Raw genomic sequence first — 22357 nt, forward strand, 5'->3', positions numbered from 1 at the left:
TTGAAAATATTTAAGAGACAATAAAAATTAATCCAAATTTATCTTATTTTACATTCATTTATTACCTCTAAAATAAATGCATAATATTAGATGTAATAAATTCATAAACATAAAATTCAATATGTTAATTAAATTCAAAATTATATTAAATTCAATTAAATATTATAACAACATAAAATATAAACTAACTTAAAGCTAAGATTCACTTTACACTTGGCTGGCTTTCAACCAAAACATCTTAAATAGGGTTGTTAGAGCATGCTACGGCTTTTGAAGAATAACCATTAGTTCAAAACTTCAAATCACTTTATTTTGATCTATTTGATTTCATTTTTAAAATTAATTTAAATTATATAAATCTTTAAATTTTGAATTTTCTAAAAAAAAGACTAACTTAAGTTAATGCATGCAATAAACAAATAAAAGTAAAAGAATCAAGTTTACTAATGTTATGTTCATATATAATATTAAATATCTATAATAGTTTTATAACGTTTATTTTTTTATGTCTGAGATTTTAATTACACTGTTATGGTTCTCGAGATTGAATTTTAGATATTAAAGTGGCCTCTCAATTTTATAAAATAGTAGTTTACTAATGTAACTAGGCATATTGCTAATTTATCAAGAATACATTTCATCCATCTTATAATAATATCAGTTTGTTCCCAAAATTAAATAAAAAAATATCATCATGTATTATTTGCTTATATTATCAAGATATAGTTGAAGTGAACATAAAATTAAGTAATTGTAATCAAACATCTACTGCTAGTAGTTAAAGTGAACATAAAATGAGGATGAGGTTTCTGCTCACTACTTTGATTTCTGGTTGTTCATTATGTTTTGGGTAACGCTAGGTAACTAATAATATTTTTGAACAACATGAATAATCACCAATCAAATTAAAATGCACTACACCTCTAAATTATCTATCTAAATCTTAATATTAGAATAACCATCCGCACACCCAATGAAATGAACATCCAATATATTTATTATTCACATTGTTTAATATTTTTATTATTTACCTATACTTTTTCTTATTTTATCTCTATTAAGAAAGAAAAAAAGAACGATTGATATTAATAGTAACTAAAGATCTACTACTAATGTTTATTTTCCTTCACAGTTTGTAAATGTTGTAAGTTGTAAACATTGCATCATGAAATCCATTTAATTAAGAAAAATATGATTAACAAGTTTATTATATGTAAATAGGACATCTTTTGGTCTTATGCAATAATTAGAGGCCTTTTCCACCTCTTCTTGTTCCCCCTTGCAGCTGCATGAGGTTTCTGATGAGGTTCTCGTTCGTGATTGGTAATCCTTGTTTAACAATGAAAGAAAGAATTAAACCATCCTCATCATATTTCCTAATATAACAGAATGTACTTTGAAGCAAAATGTACATACGTATACCAAATTATTTAATAACTATGTGTATATCAAAATCAGTCACTAATATAAAATATATATTAAAATATAAATTCACATTCAAAATAAATTATATACATACTTACCCTCAAACCTTTCCAACAACATTCGCCTGCCAAGTTCATTTGGTATGAATTGGACCTCTTGTTCTTTAGTGTTCCTCTTAAAATATATATGACAAGTGGTCAGCACCACCTACAAAGTTTCATGTAATGTATATTATATTCAATGTGTTGAGCACTTACATATGAATGAGGAGCGTTAACATCAATTTGAACGCCGCTGGTGGTGGCGGATTGCGCATGCCTTTTTCTTTTGTCTCCAAACTGCACCTCAACTGGATGAGCTTCACCTTCTACATTCTTTATCAATTTGCATATAACATAGCTATTATCCACCTGCTACCAACACAATGATAATTTAGATATTGATATTGGATGAAAGAAAAATGCGTAAATATTGAAAAAGTTTTTAGAATACTTATACATAAAATCTTAATTTAGCAGGTATATACTAATATTAAAAGGTAATATTAACTTTTTTTTAATGAGATTAATGTATTTATTAAGGCGAATGCTAATAGATTCTAAAAATAAGAAATATAGGACAAAATTAATATTAAAAGACACATGTTAGCAAAAATTTGATCATATACACACAAGAATATGAAAAGAAATTTTGAACTCTTTAATGAGACTAGAGGCATTGATTAGTGGTAATTACTGAAGTATTAGTGTGGAGCGACGATCCATGAAGAGTGTATTCATGCAAGATCCATGCACCATCGTAGGAGGTGCCACTCTTGTCAAAGATGAAACATTTCTTGGTCCCAATACGGCGGTTCTTGCCCTTGCCAACGATGCCTTCGCCGTCAATGGTTTCTGCTTCAGCTTCCCAGACGCCGGCTCCGATGGGGCGAGAGGCGGTGGAATGGTGCTTCTTGTTGGGGGAGAAGAAGAAAAGGGCGGTCCTGCCGGCATCAACGTCGCCCGCGAAGTCACGCCAAATGTCCCAAGGGTTCTTGTTGCGGCCGTACAAGTATTCACATTCGTGGATGTTGATGGCGGCGTCCTCGTCCATGGATTGGCCTTTCACCTTGTCGGAGAGGAAATGAATGAGTTCTTCATCGCTGGGTGTGAAGGTTGCAGCCGCACTTAGCTCTGCCATTATTAAACTATGATTTAGGGTTTGGTTTGTTTTTCAAGGAAAAATCACATCAGTTCAAACTACTTGATTTTGATCTCTTTGATTTCATTTTTAAATTTTGGATTTTCTAAAAAAAACTAACTACAATGATTAAATAAATAAATAAAGAGAAATGAAATAATCATAAATAAAATAATGTAACTACTTAATTAAGGATGATAACTTAAACCTATTATAAGTAAAGAAGTGTTTTGGATCGGATAAGTAATTCTTAGTTTTGCTCATTTTTAGGGCTGCACATGACACGCATTGGATCGAATTTGATATAGTCTAAAATTTTATCTGATCTGCACTGGACTCATAGGATCGGATACGATATCTGTATTTTTTTAGGTCGAGGATCGGATCAGATCGGATATCAGGTATATCCGCGTAATTAAAAAAAATTATTTTAAGATTCTGTTTGGTTGTTTTTACAAAAAAATATTCAAAAAATTTATTTTTTATCTGTTTAAGCCTATTTACTACTAAAATATTATCAATAATAATTCTCTTGAATAACAAAAACAAAATAATAACACAAGATTTAAGTTTAATTATTTTAAGTTGGAGCACAACATAAGAAATTAAAAATAAAATATCATAAAATTCATAAAATAACACACTAAAATTCATATCAGATTAAGGTTTACTTTCTTAAACTATGCTATTTATATGTGATGTGCGGATATGCGGATTTGCGGATCGAATCCGCAGATATCACTGCCGAATCCGCAATCCGATCTTACCATAGTGCAATCCGATCCGATGGCTTTGCGGATCGGATAATATCCGCAAAATTCAGATCGGATGCGGATAATTACCGCAGATATACGGATATTATCCGATCCATGTGCAGCTCTACTCATTTTAGCTAAAAAAATTGTAGTATTATACTATTTAAATTATATTGAAGCAATGTTAAATATTATAGTTAAAGTGCCATCTAATTATGGATTTAGCTAGAAATTAAATAAAATCCATTTTAGTTAATAAAAATTAATAAATAAGACAGTAATATTAAGTAGTCATGAGTTCGAGCCTTCTTATAAAAAAAAGTATTAACCTTTGGTGTAGAGGGAATATGGAAGTTACGTGTGAAGATGATTCTGACAGTAGCAACTTCAACGAATACAAGCAGTAATATGAAATGAAAGGCGAATGTTGAAGAAGAACTTGAAGAAATGGAATAACGGTGTCACAGAGAAGAGGAAGAAATGGTTTTGGAAGAGATTTCAGGAAAATCAGAGAGAAGACGAAGTGAAAATGAAGAAGAAAGGGAGGGAGAGTTGTGCTTATAGCCTTATATAGACACCAGGGCAAAACTATAATTTTGTCATTCATTAAAAGATGTGTACAGTTACAGAAAAAAAATTATAAACACTCAAAATCAATCATTATATTTTAAATGGGTTTTGGAATCTTCCATCTATTGGTACTTTTAAGATTAATTGTGATGCTAATTATTTTGGTTTGGATAATAGTGTTAGTTTTGCTTGTATTATTAGAGATTGTAATGGGAGCTGGCAAATGGGGTGTTTGGGAATGATTGAGAGTAATAGTATTCTTCAAGGAGAATTGTTTGCTATTTGGAGAGAATATCTCTTAGCTTGAGATGTGGGTCAACGAGATGTTATCTGTGAGACGGATTGTATGGAAACATTTAATCTTGTTACTCAAGATGGTTTTGGGTTTATTGATCCATTGGTGCTCAAAATAAGAGATATCATGCATTGGAATTGGCGTGTTGACTTTCGTTTGATTATGAGAGATGCAAACACGGTGACAGATACTATGGCAAAGATGACAATGAAGTTACAACTTTCGCATGTGGAGCTTCTTTCACCTTAGAAGAAGTTTAAGAGTAGTCTTAAATAGGACCGCCCCTCTATTTAAGCAGTTCCTTATTTTATTTGTTTTGTTTTTCTTTGTTTAATTTATTTCAGTCACAAAAAAAATCAATCATTATATATTTTTATATTTTTTCATATTAATTTACACATATTTTTTATTAATAATTGATCACTAGAATAATTAAATTTGTTATAATAAAAAATTAAATTTATAATAGACGAATAATCAAATTTATTTATAATCGTAGTTGTAAGAATCGAATTAGTAATCGAACTGATTAGACTATTAATTTATTAATTTATTGATCCAATTGATAAGTTATTAGTTGGGCGAGTTCAGGAACATGCTTGTCAAATTTTAAATCTTTTAGGGACTATTTTATCAATAACAAAAGTTAAGTACTATTTTGTCAGCACCAGAATCTTTTGAATACCGATTTTGTATTTACCTCTAATATTTATATTAATAATTATGAATAATAAAAAATATAATTAATTTAAAAATAAGTGAATATAAAATTAAAATAATATTAATAAAATTATTGTATATTTTTACTATATAATTAATAATTAGTATATAAAATAATAAAAAATAATATAATTTAGTAATAAAGAGAACATACAATAACAAACAAAATCCAAATTCAAATTACACTAGACCAAATTGATTGAAGATCGGTTTATTAATTTTTCGATCGAACTGAGCGAGATTGTGGCACTCCAGTCAGCCATCTTGGTCTCACTCATATTGGGGAGCAGAGACAGAAAGCGGGCTGATCCATGAAGCTCAATAAACGCTTTACTCCAATGAACAGACGAATCGAATCCTTTTTCGATGGGAAAGCTTGACCTTAATAGAGTGGACAGGCTCTGATCCTCGCTTTGCTGTCATTGGGTCACGAACGGGAAAAGAAGAAGGAGTTAGTGCTTTCACCTGGTTTGGTTCAGGAATTGGGTGCTATGGAGAAATAAAAGTAGTTTATCCCGTCTCCTTAAAATTAAAAGGGGTGGATTGGTTTTCATTTCCGATCCCATTCTTACAACACTGTTAGTTTATAACAACATATATAAAAAAATTTGAGATACTAAATATATATTTCTACACATAATAGTTGATTGATAATTTATTTTTGAAAAAATTTCATTTCCTTTCTCTATTTATAAAATCTACACTGTAAATACTTTTTGTAATACTTTTCTTATTCTTCTTTTTCTATAAAAATTAAAATCTAAAATCTAGGGCAATTTACATAAATAAATAAAGTGGGAGAATTATTTACGTAAATGTGCAAATCTGTTTGTTGTTACGATTTTGTGCAAAAATGAATTTTATGTAAACCGTGGCAACCCACCACGGTTTCAAAACAAACATAAACCGTGGGAGGTCACCACGGATTAGGAAGAAATTGGTTTACATGTAAACCGTGGGAGGTCACCACGGTTTACGTAGGAAAATGGGTGTGCATAAACCGTGGGGAGTCACCACGGTTTATGAGGAAGCAACTTTGAACGTAAAACCCGGTAACCCACCGCGGTTTACGTGTATCTATATATATATGTAATCCGCTGAAGGCTGGGACGGATTCATTTGCAACCTTTGGAAAAAAAGTTGGATTCATTGTGGTAGAGAGAGTTTGGGAAAAGGTTTGGAGGTAGTGAAGGAGAAGTGGGTGGTGGGGCCAATGGAGGATGAGGATCGATTGTACCGACTAAATGGCATCGCTCACGTGGCAGGAAATATCGACGAAGAGGTTAGTAACTGTCATTGTTATTATTATTGTAACAGTATTGGGCCGCAGAGTAAAGTGAAGCAGATGACAGTGTGCTACACCTGGTTCCACGAGAGGTTCCGTGTTCTCCCTGCAGATGCTACTGATGAGACCGTTCGTGTTTACGCACGGGCTTATATCCTGATGCTGTTGTCGTCTCAGCTGTTTGCGGACAAGAATGCAAACAGGGTACACCTTCGCTGGTTGCCTTATTTGGCATCATTGGATGACTTGGGCAGATATAGCTGGGGATCCGCTGCACTAGCTTGGTTGTATAGGTGTCTTTGTCGTGGTACAAACAGGAACGTCGTTAACTTGGCTGGGCCGCTACACCTACTACAGTCTTGGATTTTCTGGAGGTTTCCCACTCTGAGGCCCACTGGTTTTGACCGGTTTGGTTTTCCGCTTGCTTCTAGGTATGGTTTAAAAATATGCGTTCATAAATTGTAAAAATTGCTACTGTGTTATGGTTTGTTTTGACATCATCTAAATTTAAATTGTAGGTGGGCGGAGTTTGTTCCGAGGAACGATGCAGGGGCACAGAGATTAGTTTCCGCACGCCTTGCACTTGATCGGTTGCTTGTCCACGACGTGAGTGACTTATTTATTACTGATGGTAGATCTAGTTTTTCTTACATGGCACTGCCTCATGAACGTCTTACTGTGTTCTATGCAGTTTGTATGGGAGCCTTATTCTTCTGCTGATGTTACTGCTGTTATTCATCCGGAGATACTAGTTGATCAGCACCGACGGCTATGGACGGCCGTCACTAGCCTCATATATTTTGCTGCGATCGAGTGGCATCAGGTGGATAGGGTTCTACCCCAGTTCGGCGGTGTTCAGCCTCTCCCAGATGTAGCTCTGAACATAGATTGGCTACATGCGAAGGATGGTAGGGGTGGGGACCGGTGGTTTCCTTCATATTATCGGGAGTGGCACCAGTATTGGGAGAACCGGCATCAGTTGGTCATATGGGTCGATCGTGTCCTCGACCCTGGTCCATCATCAGATTACCTAGAGTGGTGGTGCCGTGTGGCGCACAGGTTCCTATCCCCAGATGTAGCATTTCAGGATCCGAGGCCGATTGTGTTGACTGAGGAGGCGCGTCACAGAGGGTCGTCCCAGGCACCTCCTAGAGTTCATGTTTATGACAGACCAGATAACAGACGAGTTGATAGGCGTCGCCGTATTGGGACCCGGACCACCGATCGCGAGTGGAGGGAGTTTTCCGACCGATTGGAGCAGGACGTTCCTGGAGCTGAGGCTGGGGATCCAGTGGATTACCGTGTTCCTCGACGTAGAGGCAGACGGCCACCTGCGCGGCCTGACCGTCGAGGTGGGCCTGATGGAGGACCATCCGAGCAGGGGGGCGGCACTGGTCACGTCGCCGCTGAGGATGTAGTTGGATCAGCATCAGCCATGGATCAGCCGACATTCGACGTGGGTTCTAGCTCACAGATGTTTGGGAACGTGAGCCCATATGGTTTTGCCGAGTTTACGACCGCGGCTGTTGGGGTGGACATTGCTGATCCCGTTACTGAGTCCGAGTTTTACAGAGACATAGCTGACATGCTTAGGGATGATGATCAGACCCATTATAGGCCACAGATGCCTGAGGAGCATGGCCAGTTTGGTGCTCAGCAGCCAGGCAGTGACGATGTTCAGGCTCAGTTGGCAGTTGACCTGAACGAGCCAGCAGTTTCGCCGTCCGACCCATGGTTTGCTTTAGAAGGTACACCGGCCTCCGCTTTCAGCGCGGCTCCCGCACACCCCAAGCACCAGCGCCAGATCAGCGACCTAGGCGGGTTAGACGTCCTACTTTGTGTGGCACCAGAGGGCACTTGCTTGGCCAGTTCGATGACGATGACAGTGACACCATTGAGGATTCTGATTAGTTATGCTATATGTTCCTGTCCAGTACTTTGTTTCTTTATTTATGTATTGATCATGGTAGTTACGTTATGTGTTGATCATGTTAGTTAAGTTATGTATTGATCTTGGTAGTTACGTTATGTATTCAGCATGCTAATTACTTTATGTAATGTGCATGATTATTAGTGTTTATGTATTTCAGACTTACTGTTAAATAATATTTATCTTTTGACTATGTAGTGAGTGCCTGATTCAGAGTATTTCATGTGTTCATGTATGGTTTATATAATGCACATTGTGAGAATGATCTCTTCTGGTGCTTGAATCACCCACATATATATAGATTTTCCGTCAGAGTAAACCGTGGCAAGCCACCACGTTTTTTTACTCTACATAAACCGTGGTGACTCCCCACGGTTTATGCACAACCATTTTCCTTCGTAAACCGTGGTGACCTCCCACGGTTTACATGTAAACCAATTTCTTCCTAATCTGTGGTGACCTCCCACGGTTTATGTTTGTTTTGAAACCGTGGTGGGTTGCCACGGTTTACATAAAATTCATTTTTGCACAAAATCGTAACAACAAACAGATTTGCACATTTACGGAAATAATTCTCCCACTTTATTTATTTATGTAAATTGCCCTAAAATCTAGCAATTAATTATTAACGCTCCAAAACTTATGAAAAATTATTCATATTAATAATTATTGGAGAGACAATTTCATTTACATATTAAAATTAAACGTTATTACTTTTTTAATATATTAATTATTCATATCAAATTTAATAATAGAATAATATTAAATCCGTTTAAAATTTTTTGGATTGAAATAAGATATTCTTTTGAGATTGAAATACGACAATTAAAACATTAGGCTAAATTAAGTCTATATCCAAAAAATATTAGGCTTCGTTTGAAAATAAGACTAACAAATTTTATGCTACACATAGCCTAAACATGCTAATTAGTAATTAATTAAAGATATTCGATGGGCCCACCTGGCCTAAACAAGCCAATTAACGTAGACGCCGTTATCATGAGTGCCATCCAAATAATGTTATAGCCACCGCCCACCGGACTCAATTTCTAATTTTCTATAGAAGAGTTAAGAGTACTAGCTAAGACCATTCCAATTTCCAAATAGTCGTTCCTTTAGGAGAGATGAAATTGCAAGCAGTCAAATTTGTACTTCAAACTTTGTATTATTTAAAGTTTTAAACACGGCACCAAAGACTACCTACCTTTCCTGTAGAAGCTCACATTTTTTTCCTTTTCTTTCTTTAATATTTTTGTATTTTTTATACACACTATGAATCACAGTCACTTTTTTTTTTTATTTGTTGTGTCAATATATCTAATATTTTGGACACAATATTTATTCGATAGGTATATTTTTTTTTATGTTCGATCGCATTTTAATAAAAAATAAATAAATAATTTTTTAAAGACATTTAAATAATATCATTATAATTTATCTAAAAATATTTTATATATATTGTGTTCTTATGTTTTATAAAAATGTTAAATTCATGTATCTGTATGTGCCGTATTGTGTTGTGTTTTATGTATGTGTCTTTATTCATACATCAAAAATTTATACATAACTCAATATACTAATTGTTTGTTATAAATGACTCACGTATATCTCTGTAATAAAATTTTGTGCTACAAACACACCACTTTCAGCCATTATTTTCAGTCACCGTATTTATATATGTATCCAATACAAAATTCAAAAATTAAAAATAAAATCTCACTCTCAACTTTATTCTCGCGCTGAAACAAACGTTATTCTTTCTCCTTCCCTCACCCTCACTCTCACTCGCATTCTCTGACGCGACTCCTTTCTTATCCTCATTCTCAACGGTGATTCTCCTTCCCTCTCTCTCCGGTGGTATAATTCTCCTTCGATCTCTTTCAGGCGCGATTGCAATTTTCCTTCCTCTATCTCGGACGCGTGCTTTCTGTCACAGAGGCGAATTTCATCGGTTGCATTTTTCTTTTTTGATTCTACAAGGTAAATTTCTATTCCTTATTTGATTCTGCATTTTTCCTATTTTATTCCATCAGCTTCTTCGACGGCATTTTTCTTGTTCGTTTTGAGCTTCTATCAGTTTCTTGGACTGCATTTTCTTTTTCATTTTGAGCTTCTATGAATCAACTTGTATTGTACATAATTTGTACTAAAAATATTTAAGTTAGGGTTTTGAATTAAAGTCTCAGTATGCTAATTTTAACAATTGATTATAACTGAATTTTTGTGATATGAGTTGGATTATGTTTGATTATTATATGAATAAGTTTGAATTAGCTCAGTTTTAAAAATTATATTATAGCATAGTTGATATATTTATAACATGTTTGATTATAACTGAATTTTTGTGATATGATTTGGAGTCTATTTGATTATGTTCAACTTTTAAAACATGATATTACAGCATATTTGATTATACCATACTTAATATTTGATTATTGAGTTTTAATTTTTTTACTTTTTGAATTTGATTGGATTTTAGTTGTTTAATTTGCTAGTTTTAAAAAATACAAAAAAAGATTACACCAAAACTAATAGAAAGAGAACCAGAAAACAGGAACACAAAAAAAATGTATCCAAAAAAACCTCGAATGAGATAGAGTGGAGAAAGGTATTTTGTTTTTATTTTTTATCTTTTATGCTAGATTTTTTTTGCAACTGATAAGATCTTTGCATACTCTTATTTTATTATACAGAATACATTACTAAATATTAATTTACACAATGAAACGAATGCCACTTTAACTAACACATACTGTATTTTAGTGTTTGATTATTATCTCTGAACTGTATAGACTAAATCTTGAACTTTATCCAACTGCTCACTCTCAGTTATCAAATAATGACTACACAAAATATCCCTTCATACTGCAACCATCTCTGCAATTCATCAAATTAAATCATCATTACTAAGCTTATAATAATACAATTGACAAAAAAATATTGGTAGTAATGAAATAAAGCCATAAATTATTAGTACATACTTTATAGCAGCTTGTAAATTAGATAAATAGCCACTGTGGTACCCAATCCGTTTCTCATCCTTTAGAGCATCCTTAATGGAGGTAAATGTGCTATTGCCATCATCCATCCCCGTCACAAGTCAAAACCATTGTTGACAGTAAAGATTTAGCTTTCTAGTCAAAACTATTATATATACACTTTAGTGTTATTTATGGAACATGAAAGTACACGAGTATATTTTAGATTAATGCTTTAGATTCTGCAGTGACATAATATACATAGTAAGCATCAATTATGTCATTTATATTTTGAAGTTTACCATTTTCTGTGATATAGATTATAGACTGTAGAGTTTCCATACTTTTGTCTGATGTAGTTCATCAAGGTTCTCATGCTTTCTGGCATTATACACAACCATATAGAATTTGCCTGAGACAACACAGCATTTTAATTTTCAATATTAGGTGATGCTAAAATAGATTAGGCCAGGATCTCATATAACATATCGATTAGAAAAAAGAGAAGGTAATGCAAAGGCTTACCCTTTTTTCAATAGCTTTAATACCATTGATTATTCTTAAAATTTAGATGTTACATTATTGTCTTATTTTTAAAACTTAGATTTGATCCTAGAACTTAAATTTGAGACTTTAGGTTAAGAAATTGAAATAATTATTATTTTAACTAATTACAAGTTGGTAATTTGAATTGAAACTGAACACGCTACTATTTTATATGTATGATTTGATTTGAAGATAATTAGTATTTTTATTAATGTAGTGCTATTATTTAATTTGGTTGCTGAATTTGTTTGGTGTGTATGATTTGATTTGAATAACAGGATGATTGTTATAGATTAAAGAAGAATATTATCATACAAATGCTTCTATGTCCACAAAATAATTGTCAAACTAATATTTTGGAGCTAGCAAAAGGTTATCAATTCTCAAAGATTGTCAATACAAAAGAAAGAAAGAAAAAAGAAAAGAAAGTTTTGAATACTTCGAAAGAGACAAAAGCACAAAGACAAAGAAAACTAGGAGCCTCCCAAATTAGTCCATATGCAAATGTTGGGACGAAAACCTTAAAAAGAATAATTGGAGATGAAAAAAGAAATTAAAAGTCCGAAGAAAATTTAGGACACATCGAGGGGAAAGAATTGATTGTATAAATTTTCTATTGAACTTGTACTACTGAATTTGACTATCATGTTAGTAATTTTTTTACTACTGAATTTGATTATCATATTTACTAAATTTGATTATACTCAAGTTTAGTGCTATATTTGACTAATGAGTTTGATTATACATATTTACTAAATTTGATTATACTACTGATTGAGGTTGATTATATATGTTTATTGAGTTTAATTATAATCAGGTTCGATGCTATATTTCACTACTAAATTTGATTATACATGTTTACTGATAAAAATTATCAATTTAGCTCCAATTCAAGAGCTAAACATTTTTCTCATTACACAACTTACATGAATGCTTCTTATAGGTGTTTGGGCCTCCAAGAGACCAAGAAAGCAAGCTAGATTTTTTTTTCTGAGATTGCTGATTCAATAACACAGGGATCATCAAAGACATCGAGTAAAAGAGAAAGGTTAGCAGTAATTTAACATGACTTCTGCACTCAAAGGAGAATTCACCTAACTCATCATCACACCACATGCAAATCCATTTCTATGTTTTGAGTTACATACTCGTAAATATTTCATTCGAATAGTTTTAACACTTATAAATGTACATAATGAAGCCATATATCAGAAGTATAAGCCAAATCAGAAGTATTTACATAACTAAATAATCAATAAAATTAAAATCAAATAAAAAATAAAATATGAATAATAAAAAATTAAAATTAAATCAAGAATAAAAAATTAACATATCAAATAAATTAAACACAAACCTCATCATTTAAATTTGTGGGTTTCATTTAATCAAAAGTTATAATCAAAACCTTAAGATAACAAGAACCAAAAATGGTGCGAAGCAAAGTAGAGGGAAGCGTGGAAAAGAGAAAAATACAAGGAGTGAGGTTGGCGCGATCGAAGAGAAGTAAGAAGTGAGGTTGGCGCAATCGAAAAGAAGAGAAGAGAAGTGAGGTATTAGCTTCTTTATAACTAACCGTGTTTTCTACTATATTTTAATAAGAATGACTGAATTGGTGGCTGAAAAATAATATACAAATAGCATTTTTTTTTAAATTTTTTTATCAAAATTTTACTTTTTCTTGTGTTTTCTTATCTTCTTAACTTTCATTCTATCTAAAGTCGTAACATGCTACATAGTGCGCGCAATGAAGCCAAAATTAATCGATCTAGTCATAATTAATCAAGAAGATTTTGATTGAATAATTTGTATGATATTTTACGTCTAATTAATTAATATTTGTTTACGTTTCCCAATTTTTCTTTTATGTCCAAATAAATTGGTAACGAGTTCACACACCTGATTTTACACACACATGTTTACCTACTTTAGAAAGTGAAATTACTCGAACCCACTCTTGCTTTCACAAAAACAAAGTATGTATATTTATTCCACTGCTCTTAAATTAATAGAGACACCTACCATCTGCAATTCCAATATTAAATAATATTAACTGAGCAAAGGAAAAAAAAACACTTTGATTCGTCCAGATCAATCAAACATATCACATATATAAGATTAATTAACCGCTAGTATATATTCATGAACACTATTGATGAGCATATGATATGATATACTATAACAAGATGTGATGATGATGTAATGTTAATACAATTAAGTAGAAAACTTGTAATAATGGAGTTTGACCAGAGAGAAAAGAACCATGAAGAGGAAGGAAACGGATGCAAAGAAAGAGAGGAGAAATGCAGCGGTCATGTGGCGACAATATGCATCAAAGACATTGCAAACTTTCATCCATTGAATGTGGGAGTTTCCGTTCTGTGCGATTACTCCCACAGCAGCAGCAGCACCGTTTGCTGAGAATAACAGTCCCATCATTACAAGGTCCATCACCGTTACACCAAACTCTACTACTGAAGTAGATAACACATCATTATTATCGTTTCTTCTTCTTTTTGCCATCTCCAACATCACCAAAGATGCAGCTGCATACGAGCATGCTATGGCGTTTGACACCAACAAAAATCTGTAATTATTCCAAAAAAAATAAAAAAAATAATTAATCAATCATTTTATAAAATATATATATATATTTAAATTATTATTATTTTTAAAACAAAAAATTCAACACAACAAAGTAAAACAATAAAAAGATACAAATACAAAAATACCATAAAAACCAAACAACCGTGAACTTATTTTATTAGTATTGTCATCCATAATTAATGGATCAAGAGCACACTACTCTTTATAACTAAAAAAAAANTATATATATGTTTGTATGTGTATAATTTAATTTATTTTAATATGTATTTTAGTGACTAATTTGAATATATTTCTAAGATTAGGATTGATTTATAGTGAAAACTTAGGTGCAGTCGATTTTATGTGAAGTTGATAATTGAAAGCCGTTAAATGATTTGACTGATTTGACTTCTAACGACTTTAAGCTACTTCACGCAAAAGAAAGTGCACCTGAATTTTCACCTTGATTTATATATAAATAGATAGCATGTAGCACTTTGAAAAAGAGAGATGGATGGATACATATAATAAAATACGTACACGGTAGCAGACAGGTATTCCCACTTAGCAGTGGCCTTGAAGTCGATACCAGCATAGGAAATGATCTTAGTCTCTTTATCAACACCAACAATGATGGTGGCAACAAGAGTAAGAAAGAGCCCAAGAAGGCGCACTACGACCTCGCAAGGCCGCCGTGTCGTGCCCATTAGTATTGCCCTCTCCACAACCTTGACGTTGCTTTGCAGTCCTCCACCTTCCACACTACTACTGCCCATATTTGTTTTTATTACTGATTACTACACCTGATGGCAAATATATGAATGAGAAGAGAAAGGTAAGGTGGGGAGGTTGGAGTAGCATTCAAGGCAACTTGTACTACGCCTTTGTACCCTATTTAATGTATCTCTCTACCAACGGCTACATCATCAACACACTGCTATACAAGCTAAAAATAAGAATACGAGAGATGTTAAAATTTAGAATACGGTAATTAATATTTAGAGTATTAGTTAAAGAAAAAGTTTAGGGGCAGCAATTTTTGTATTTTCTGGCCAGCATTTAACCATTAAAAAAAAGTGATAAATCTCCCACCATTAGATACTATTAGATGTAATCTCACACCATTAAAAATACTATTGATGGCCAATTAATGATTACAAAACACTAAAATTCTTGGCCCTAACATTCTTCATAGTTAAATATTAGTAAAAAATAATAAATTTTATTGATTATATAATATTATTTTAAAATAAATACCAAAAATGTATCTTTAGATTTAATGGTTTAAGTTTTTTTTTATAAAAATTACTATATATCTCTCAAAAATGAGTTACTAAATCAGCTATTATTTATCTGATATGAACAATGCTATATGATTAATAAAATTTATTATTTTTAACTAATATTATAATCAATTCTAAACAATTAAACATCAAAGATCAAATTATAATATAAATTCTAAATTCTAATGGTATAAAAATAAGGCGTTGGACTAAAGTGTTGCTTAATATTAATAAAAAAATATTAATTCTTAATATTTTTTGTGTATAAATATATATGTTGTTTAACTCATTTTAAATATATATTTAATATTTTAATATATATTTTATATGGTTGGTTGATTTGGTAGCTTATTTTTAATATACACATAACATAATTATATTTTATATCTAAAAACTAGTATATTTAAATGAAAAAAATATAGTTTCAACAAATAATAAATCTTAAATTCTAAACTCAAATTCTTTATCAAAAATAGAGAAATTCGAATCCGTGACCTAACCATGCCATTTGAGTTATAGCTCGTTGCTAAATCGTACACAAGTTAAATAGTAAACTCTAAACTCATTTCATCAGTGTTATGATATTTGGTGAGTATGAAAAATTTTGGGAATGAAATCAGATTTAATTTAACTAGAAATTTAATTCTCTAAAACAATAAAAACTGAATATATAAATATTTTAAATTTAAAACAATGATGGAGTTATAAATAACATTTGTTTAGTTATAACTTATAAGGGTGTTATAAACCTTTTTTTTTTTTGGACAGGGAGGGTGTTATAAACTTATAATGGGCTCACAATAGTATAAGGCATTGCCCGATTGCCACCACTTCTGTATTGGGCTATTATTCAATCCCGATCCGCTCTTTCACGACCTACATTATAGTGGCTTTTTTTTGGACAGGCTACATTATAATAAGTGATTTTTGCTCTTATGATAGTATTGGACCCTTTTTGTTAACCGAAGGTGTGAAGACCAAAATGGGCCTTATTTCGCTATCGGACCCAATCCAAAACATATTGGGCTGAAGAATTTGTCCACAAATTGATCTTCTGCAAATTAGGGTTTCCACTTTTCATTTTGTTCTCGCATTCCACAAAGCACAGTGAAGAAGAACGAGGGAGTCAACGCGAGAATGAGAAAGAGGAAGAACTATTCCGGCAATGTGAAATCCGATAAAAGTCATTACAACCCTGCTCTCATAAGTATGCTTCTTCTCTCTCTTAGAATTTTATATTGTAATAAAGGTTGAAGCAGTGATTTAGGTGATGCTTGTTTGTTCAGAGAAGCAAAAAGAATTCTATAAGAATGCGAAGAATATAAAGAAGTTTAAGAAGATGTTAAAGCAGCAAACGGAGCAAACCGATCCTTCCTCGGCACAGAAACTGATGATCGAGGTTCTTCGATATATTATATCTGTTATAGCTAGGTCATGATTCTAATAGTTGAATCCATTAATCAAACTTTCTATTTGATGGTGCAGAACGATGGAGCTGTGATGAAAGAGAATAAGGGCGAGAGTGAGAAGAGGAGGAATGGTTTGGAAGAATTGTACAGAAAGAAGCATGAAGAGAAAGAGAGAGAAAGAATGGAAAGAGAGGCAGCTTTGATGGCTAAGAAGGAAGAGAGAGAAGAGGCCCAAGCCAGAAGAAAAGCTCTGCGTGACAAAATGCTTAAGAAAACCAGAAAAGGGCAACCTCTTATGAAATACAGAATTCAGCATCTTTTGGATACTATTCAAGTCTCAACTCAAATCAAACCATCCAAATCTCCTTGATTCAAATTATATAACAATACCGATAGTTGTTGATTGTGCAAATTTAAAATCTTTGTATTCAAGTTGTTTTCAGTACTTTGCTGACCATTGTAAACATTGTTCTGTTCAAAGTTAATTATCTTTGTTGATGACATAGAATATTATGAGTTATTAAAAGTTGATTAAGACAAATTTGATTGGTAATTCGATCTATTTAACAACCAACTTAGAGTCTTAAACAATTATTATGTCTTATAATATGAACAAAGATCTTAGCTCACAAACAAGGCAGGAGAAAATTTCTAAACTGAAAATTTTATTTGATATAGAAGAAAGTATATGGTTTTACACAAAGACTTACAAAAATAGTAATGAACACTTGATCAAATACCCGGCTCATACAAACTCTTGAGATAACAGAAAAAACTCTGGTGACAAGATACACACAGCAGAGCCATATTATGAAGAAGAAGCTAGTAAGGCCAGCGGTGGACGACAACCCTCCGCCTTGGCGAGGTGGAGCAGATGAGCATGAGGGCCAGAGCAATAACCAGCGCCATCAGAAGCCCCATGAAATCAATACATATTTCCTTGCAAACCATCTCTATGTGCCTTGTATGAACAAAAGTGCCTGAATGAAAGGGAATGGAATGGAATACCCTTGGTTTTATTCAAATTGAGTTTGTTTAAGACTTGGTTTCTATATATATTTTTTCTTTTTTTCCAACTCACAAGTTGACTATTAAGTCTATAATCACCACTAGTCTAAAGTCGATTTTAATTTTGATTTGTGAAGCTTCTTAAGTCAATGGGTGTTAGTTAAACAGAGAAATACTGGAGACTAGAATAATGTAATTCTGTTGTTATTGTGGTGATAAAATATATGACCTCCATAATTTAAAATTTTTTTACTATTGAATTTTTTTTCTCTATTTCCTTTCTTCTTCTAACACTGTTTTTTTCGTCAAATTAATTTCTAAGTCTTACTTTGATTTATATTTTCAATTTGTATCTTAAATAACCTCACTATTTCATTTAACATCCCATTATAGGCATTAGCTGCAGCAACATATTTGATTTTCCAATATTAAATTAAGCTCTCGAGATTAGAACGCATTAAAACAAAGCATGAATAATTGAAACATAATGATGTCATATTATTTGTTTACAATATTTCTGGTTAGAGTTTTGCGTGGCAGCATCTCGAATGTCTCTTTAGAGTTCAATCTTATCTCTGTTTCGTCATTGAAAATTCACATACACCTCACTATTGAATTTTTAATAACAACCTCCAACAAGTAGCTCCAAATTAATACAATTTTTGGATCATTAATGTGAGCCAATATTAGAGGAGATATATTAGCCTAAGTTTTTTTTTTTTTAAGTTAATTGACTTTTTGTACAAAATTTTAGCCACCAAAACTAAATTCATGACAAAACTTCACTTATCTGAATTCCAAAATTTTGACCAAACTGAAACATAACTAAGTCTTACCTTTTTAGTAAGAGTGAAAAAGAACATCATGAAATAATTTTAGGTTAAAAAACAAAAAAGATAATTAAAATAATGAAGGGATTAAGTTAGGCTTATTAGACAGCATCTACAATAATATATCGCGACCTTTGATCCAAAAATATACAAAAAATAAAAAAATATACTATAAAATCATATACTTATTAATGTGATTGCTATGGTGTCTAAAAATGTTTGCCTAACTTACTAAAAAGAGTTAAAAATTAATATTTAATTTTAAAAGTATAAAAGTAAATAATTATTAAATATTCAAAAATTGCCATAAGAAATAAGTTAGGCAAAAATTAGGCATCAAGTTATAGGCACCATAAAATTCACTACTTGTTAATTTAACCGTTTCACCTTGCTCGATTAACAAATAAAATAACATAAAACACAGTAACACACCTAAGAAAAAATAGTCTAAGACTAAAGTAGATAAGGCTACGTTTGTTTATGAGAACAGGATAGAACAAGACATTGAGAACAAGACATGATAAGACACTGATGGACACAGATACAAAATTTTGTGTTCTTATATTTTGTTTGGTGATAAACTAAAACAAATTATAAAAATCTAATTTATTCTCATTTTTTTTATTCAAAAAATTTGAGATGGAAAATATAATAATAAACAGATATAATTATAAAAAATTAACAAAAATAATAAAAAATAAGTTGTGTACTTTATTAGTGTCTCTGTGTTTTTCCTGTCAGAATGAACATAAAATACACTAATTTAGTATGACATACGATTTTTGTTTATGTCTCCTCTATCAGACATGATTTTATTTCTCTGTATCCATATCTTAAGTGTCCTATCTCTATAAACAAACGTAACCTAAAGGTTCAATTATTGATCCTCATTTTACGCTATAGGTCCCAATAAGTTTAAATGATTCATTCATCTCTTGGCAACTGATAAGGACTATAGAAGAATCCTTGAACCTTGTTATACGATGCATCTATTTCTACGAAATGAGAAACGAAAGCGCAATTGAAAAACCAACTCAACGACAATTCTCATCAACAATATAATCATTAGTTACCACTACCATCACGAAAGAGATAAATAGAGACAAGTTTAAAATACACCATCTAACATAGTTTGGAATATAATTTAACATACCGAAAACGAATTACATGATTTTAGCCGATCCAGAGACTCAATTAATTGTAAGTGTGGCTAATTAGTTAGTAATAAGGGTAACGATGAACGACAACCCTTCTAGGAGGAGAAGAACATATGAGCATGAGAGTTAGAGCAATAACCAACGCCATTAGAACCCCCATCATATCAATTGACAATATGCATAGAGCCATCCTCTCTTTCTCTGCAAAAAACTAAAAATTAGTTTGAGTCACAATACAAATAATGGCCTTGCTATTCATTCAGGTTAATCTTCGTTATTTATAATTTGTTTTCTTAATTATTGTAATTTGTACGTCAATACTTTATTAGCCCCGTCCATCACTATTCTAAGTCCACTTGATTATGTAATTGTAGGTTGACCAACAAATGACATAGAAGTACAAACTAGAAAATAGCATACTTAGGTCAGTTTGGATAAATAACTTAAATAAATTTTTTTGGAAAATGAGCTTAAAGTATAAAGATTTTTATTAATAGTAGCTTATAAATAAGTTATTTTGTGTTTGGAACTTTAACTATAGAAGTACTTATTTTAAAGTTGTAGCGTTTGGATAAATAACTCAAAAAATACATTTTTTTTGACATAAGAGAATGAATATTAAATTTTTTTAAATTGTTTAGACTCATAATTTAAACCAGTCTCTTTCAAGAATTTTATTTTTAAATTTGCCCAACCAACTTTGTTAAAATGTGTTCCAGGTCTATTTCGAGCCACCATCTCTTCTTTACATATTTTCATGAATATAACAGTATTTCGTTCATTCCAGTCAGCTTTAAATTTTCTTCCGGACTTGCCACTTTCATGAATTTGTTGGGGAAGAACATAAAAAAAAAAGAAAATTATAAAACTAATTATAAAAATAATAGCAAGTTGTATAAAAATAAAATCACATATAAAAAAATAAAATTAAAATCACATATAAAAAAATAAAATTAAAATCACATATAAAAAAATAAAATTAAAATCACATATAAAAAAATAAAATTAAAATCACATATAAAAAAATAAAATTAAAACTGAGATTTCATAGCATACAAAATATTCAATACAAATTTAATAATAAAAATAGAATGATAAAATGATAAAAAAAATACCTGGAAGGAATATATGCTAGTTCAGATGGAACAGAAGATGGTGGTGAATGGTCAATACTTCCAGCAGATGAATCATTACGTGAAAATGGTGGTGGAAGGCCAACACTTCCAGTAGATGGAACATTGCGTGTGAGGATGATGGTGGAAGGCCAGTGCTTCTAGAAGATGGAACCTTGCGTGAAAATGGTGGTGGAGGGCCAGTATTTCCAGCAGAAACAGGAAACATTTTTCCACAGAATCAAGAACGAAAGTAAATTTTTTTGTTTTGAAATCAATTTTTTTCCACGGAAGTGATAAAATAACTTATCAAAAAGGAGAAAGTCATCTATTTCTACTTCTTCCAAAAGCTATAAATTAACTTTTCGAGAAGTTAAAAGCTCTTCTTAAAAATAGTGCCAAACACACTTATCGTAACTTTTCATAATTCAAAAGTAAAAAAAAGTAACTTTTGTGCGTTCCCAAACGGGTTCTTTTTAGAGCATTTCTAATACTAATTTTAATTTCAATTTTATTTTAGATATTTGTGAAACTATTTATCATAAATAGTGATTTAAAATTGAAAATAAAACTTGTTCTTTCAATGCTTAGTTTCAATTTAATTAACATAATTATACGAGTGGTAAAATTTTATTTATTTTTAATTAAAGTGATACTATATTATTAAGGTGATATTGATTTTATTTCATCAATGATTTCTAATATAATTTTCAATTCTAAATTAATTCACTTTTTAAATGTAATATTCTAAAAATACTCCATTAAAAATGTTTTTACAATCTTTAAAAATTATGTAATTTACTCTTTATTAATTGAATAAATTTTTACTCTTTATTTATTATATTTTATATTAATAATTTAAATTTAAAATTTAATATTTATAATATTTTATTTTTTGCTTCTACTTAACAAATTAATTTTTAAAACATGTTATACTCTTAATTTTTTTCGTAACACATTAAGTATTACTATGACATATTGTTTTAACCTTTTAATTTCAATGGTGACCGGTGAGTTAGTGGCTATAATAAATAAAAGAGTTAAGTATGGTTTTGGTTCAGTGGTTTTCAGCTAGAATCGAAATCGTCCCTCATCTAATTTTTTTATTTAGAATCATCTTTAACATTTTTTTCGTATTAAAATCGTCATTTTTATTTTTTTGGACAAAAATATCCTCACCACTATCAACACAATTACCTCCTCTACCACCACCACCACCAACACCAATACCACCGCTACAACCTTTGCCAACACCACCACCAACACCACCACCAGCACCCCCACCACCACCC

General features: G+C 31.5%; 3 protein-coding genes across 3 annotated transcripts; 1 reads left to right on the plus strand and 2 right to left on the minus strand.

The window, feature by feature from the left end:
* Positions 1 to 1246: 1246 nt before the first annotated feature.
* On the minus strand, positions 1247 to 2604 carry LOC107492410 (NAC domain-containing protein 91-like). The gene is made up of 4 exons (XM_016113434.1): positions 2161 to 2604; positions 1683 to 1835; positions 1532 to 1632; positions 1247 to 1376 (listed from the first exon to the last, which is right to left on the minus strand). Exons 1-4 carry the CDS (start codon positions 2602 to 2604, stop codon positions 1247 to 1249), a joined length of 828 nt encoding a protein of 275 aa, XP_015968920.1.
* An 11166-nt stretch (positions 2605 to 13770) lies between these two features.
* On the minus strand, positions 13771 to 15082 carry LOC107492438 (CASP-like protein 1E1). Its single transcript, XM_016113459.3, has 2 exons — positions 14807 to 15082; positions 13771 to 14267 (listed from the first exon to the last, which is right to left on the minus strand). The coding sequence occupies exons 1-2, from the start codon at positions 15040 to 15042 to the stop codon at positions 13895 to 13897; spliced, it is 609 nt and encodes a 202-aa protein (XP_015968945.1). The 5' UTR covers positions 15043 to 15082; the 3' UTR covers positions 13771 to 13894.
* A 1422-nt stretch (positions 15083 to 16504) lies between these two features.
* On the plus strand, positions 16505 to 17739 carry LOC107492525 (uncharacterized). Its single transcript, XM_016113566.3, has 3 exons — positions 16505 to 16756; positions 16836 to 16948; positions 17035 to 17739. Exons 1-3 carry the CDS (start codon positions 16687 to 16689, stop codon positions 17326 to 17328), a joined length of 477 nt encoding a protein of 158 aa, XP_015969052.1. The 5' UTR covers positions 16505 to 16686; the 3' UTR covers positions 17329 to 17739.
* The last annotated feature ends 4618 nt before the right edge of the window (positions 17740 to 22357 follow it).

Source organism: Arachis duranensis, chromosome 6, assembly GCF_000817695.3.
Source record: "Arachis duranensis cultivar V14167 chromosome 6, aradu.V14167.gnm2.J7QH, whole genome shotgun sequence".
NCBI classification, from domain to species: Eukaryota; Viridiplantae; Streptophyta; class Magnoliopsida; order Fabales; family Fabaceae; genus Arachis; species Arachis duranensis.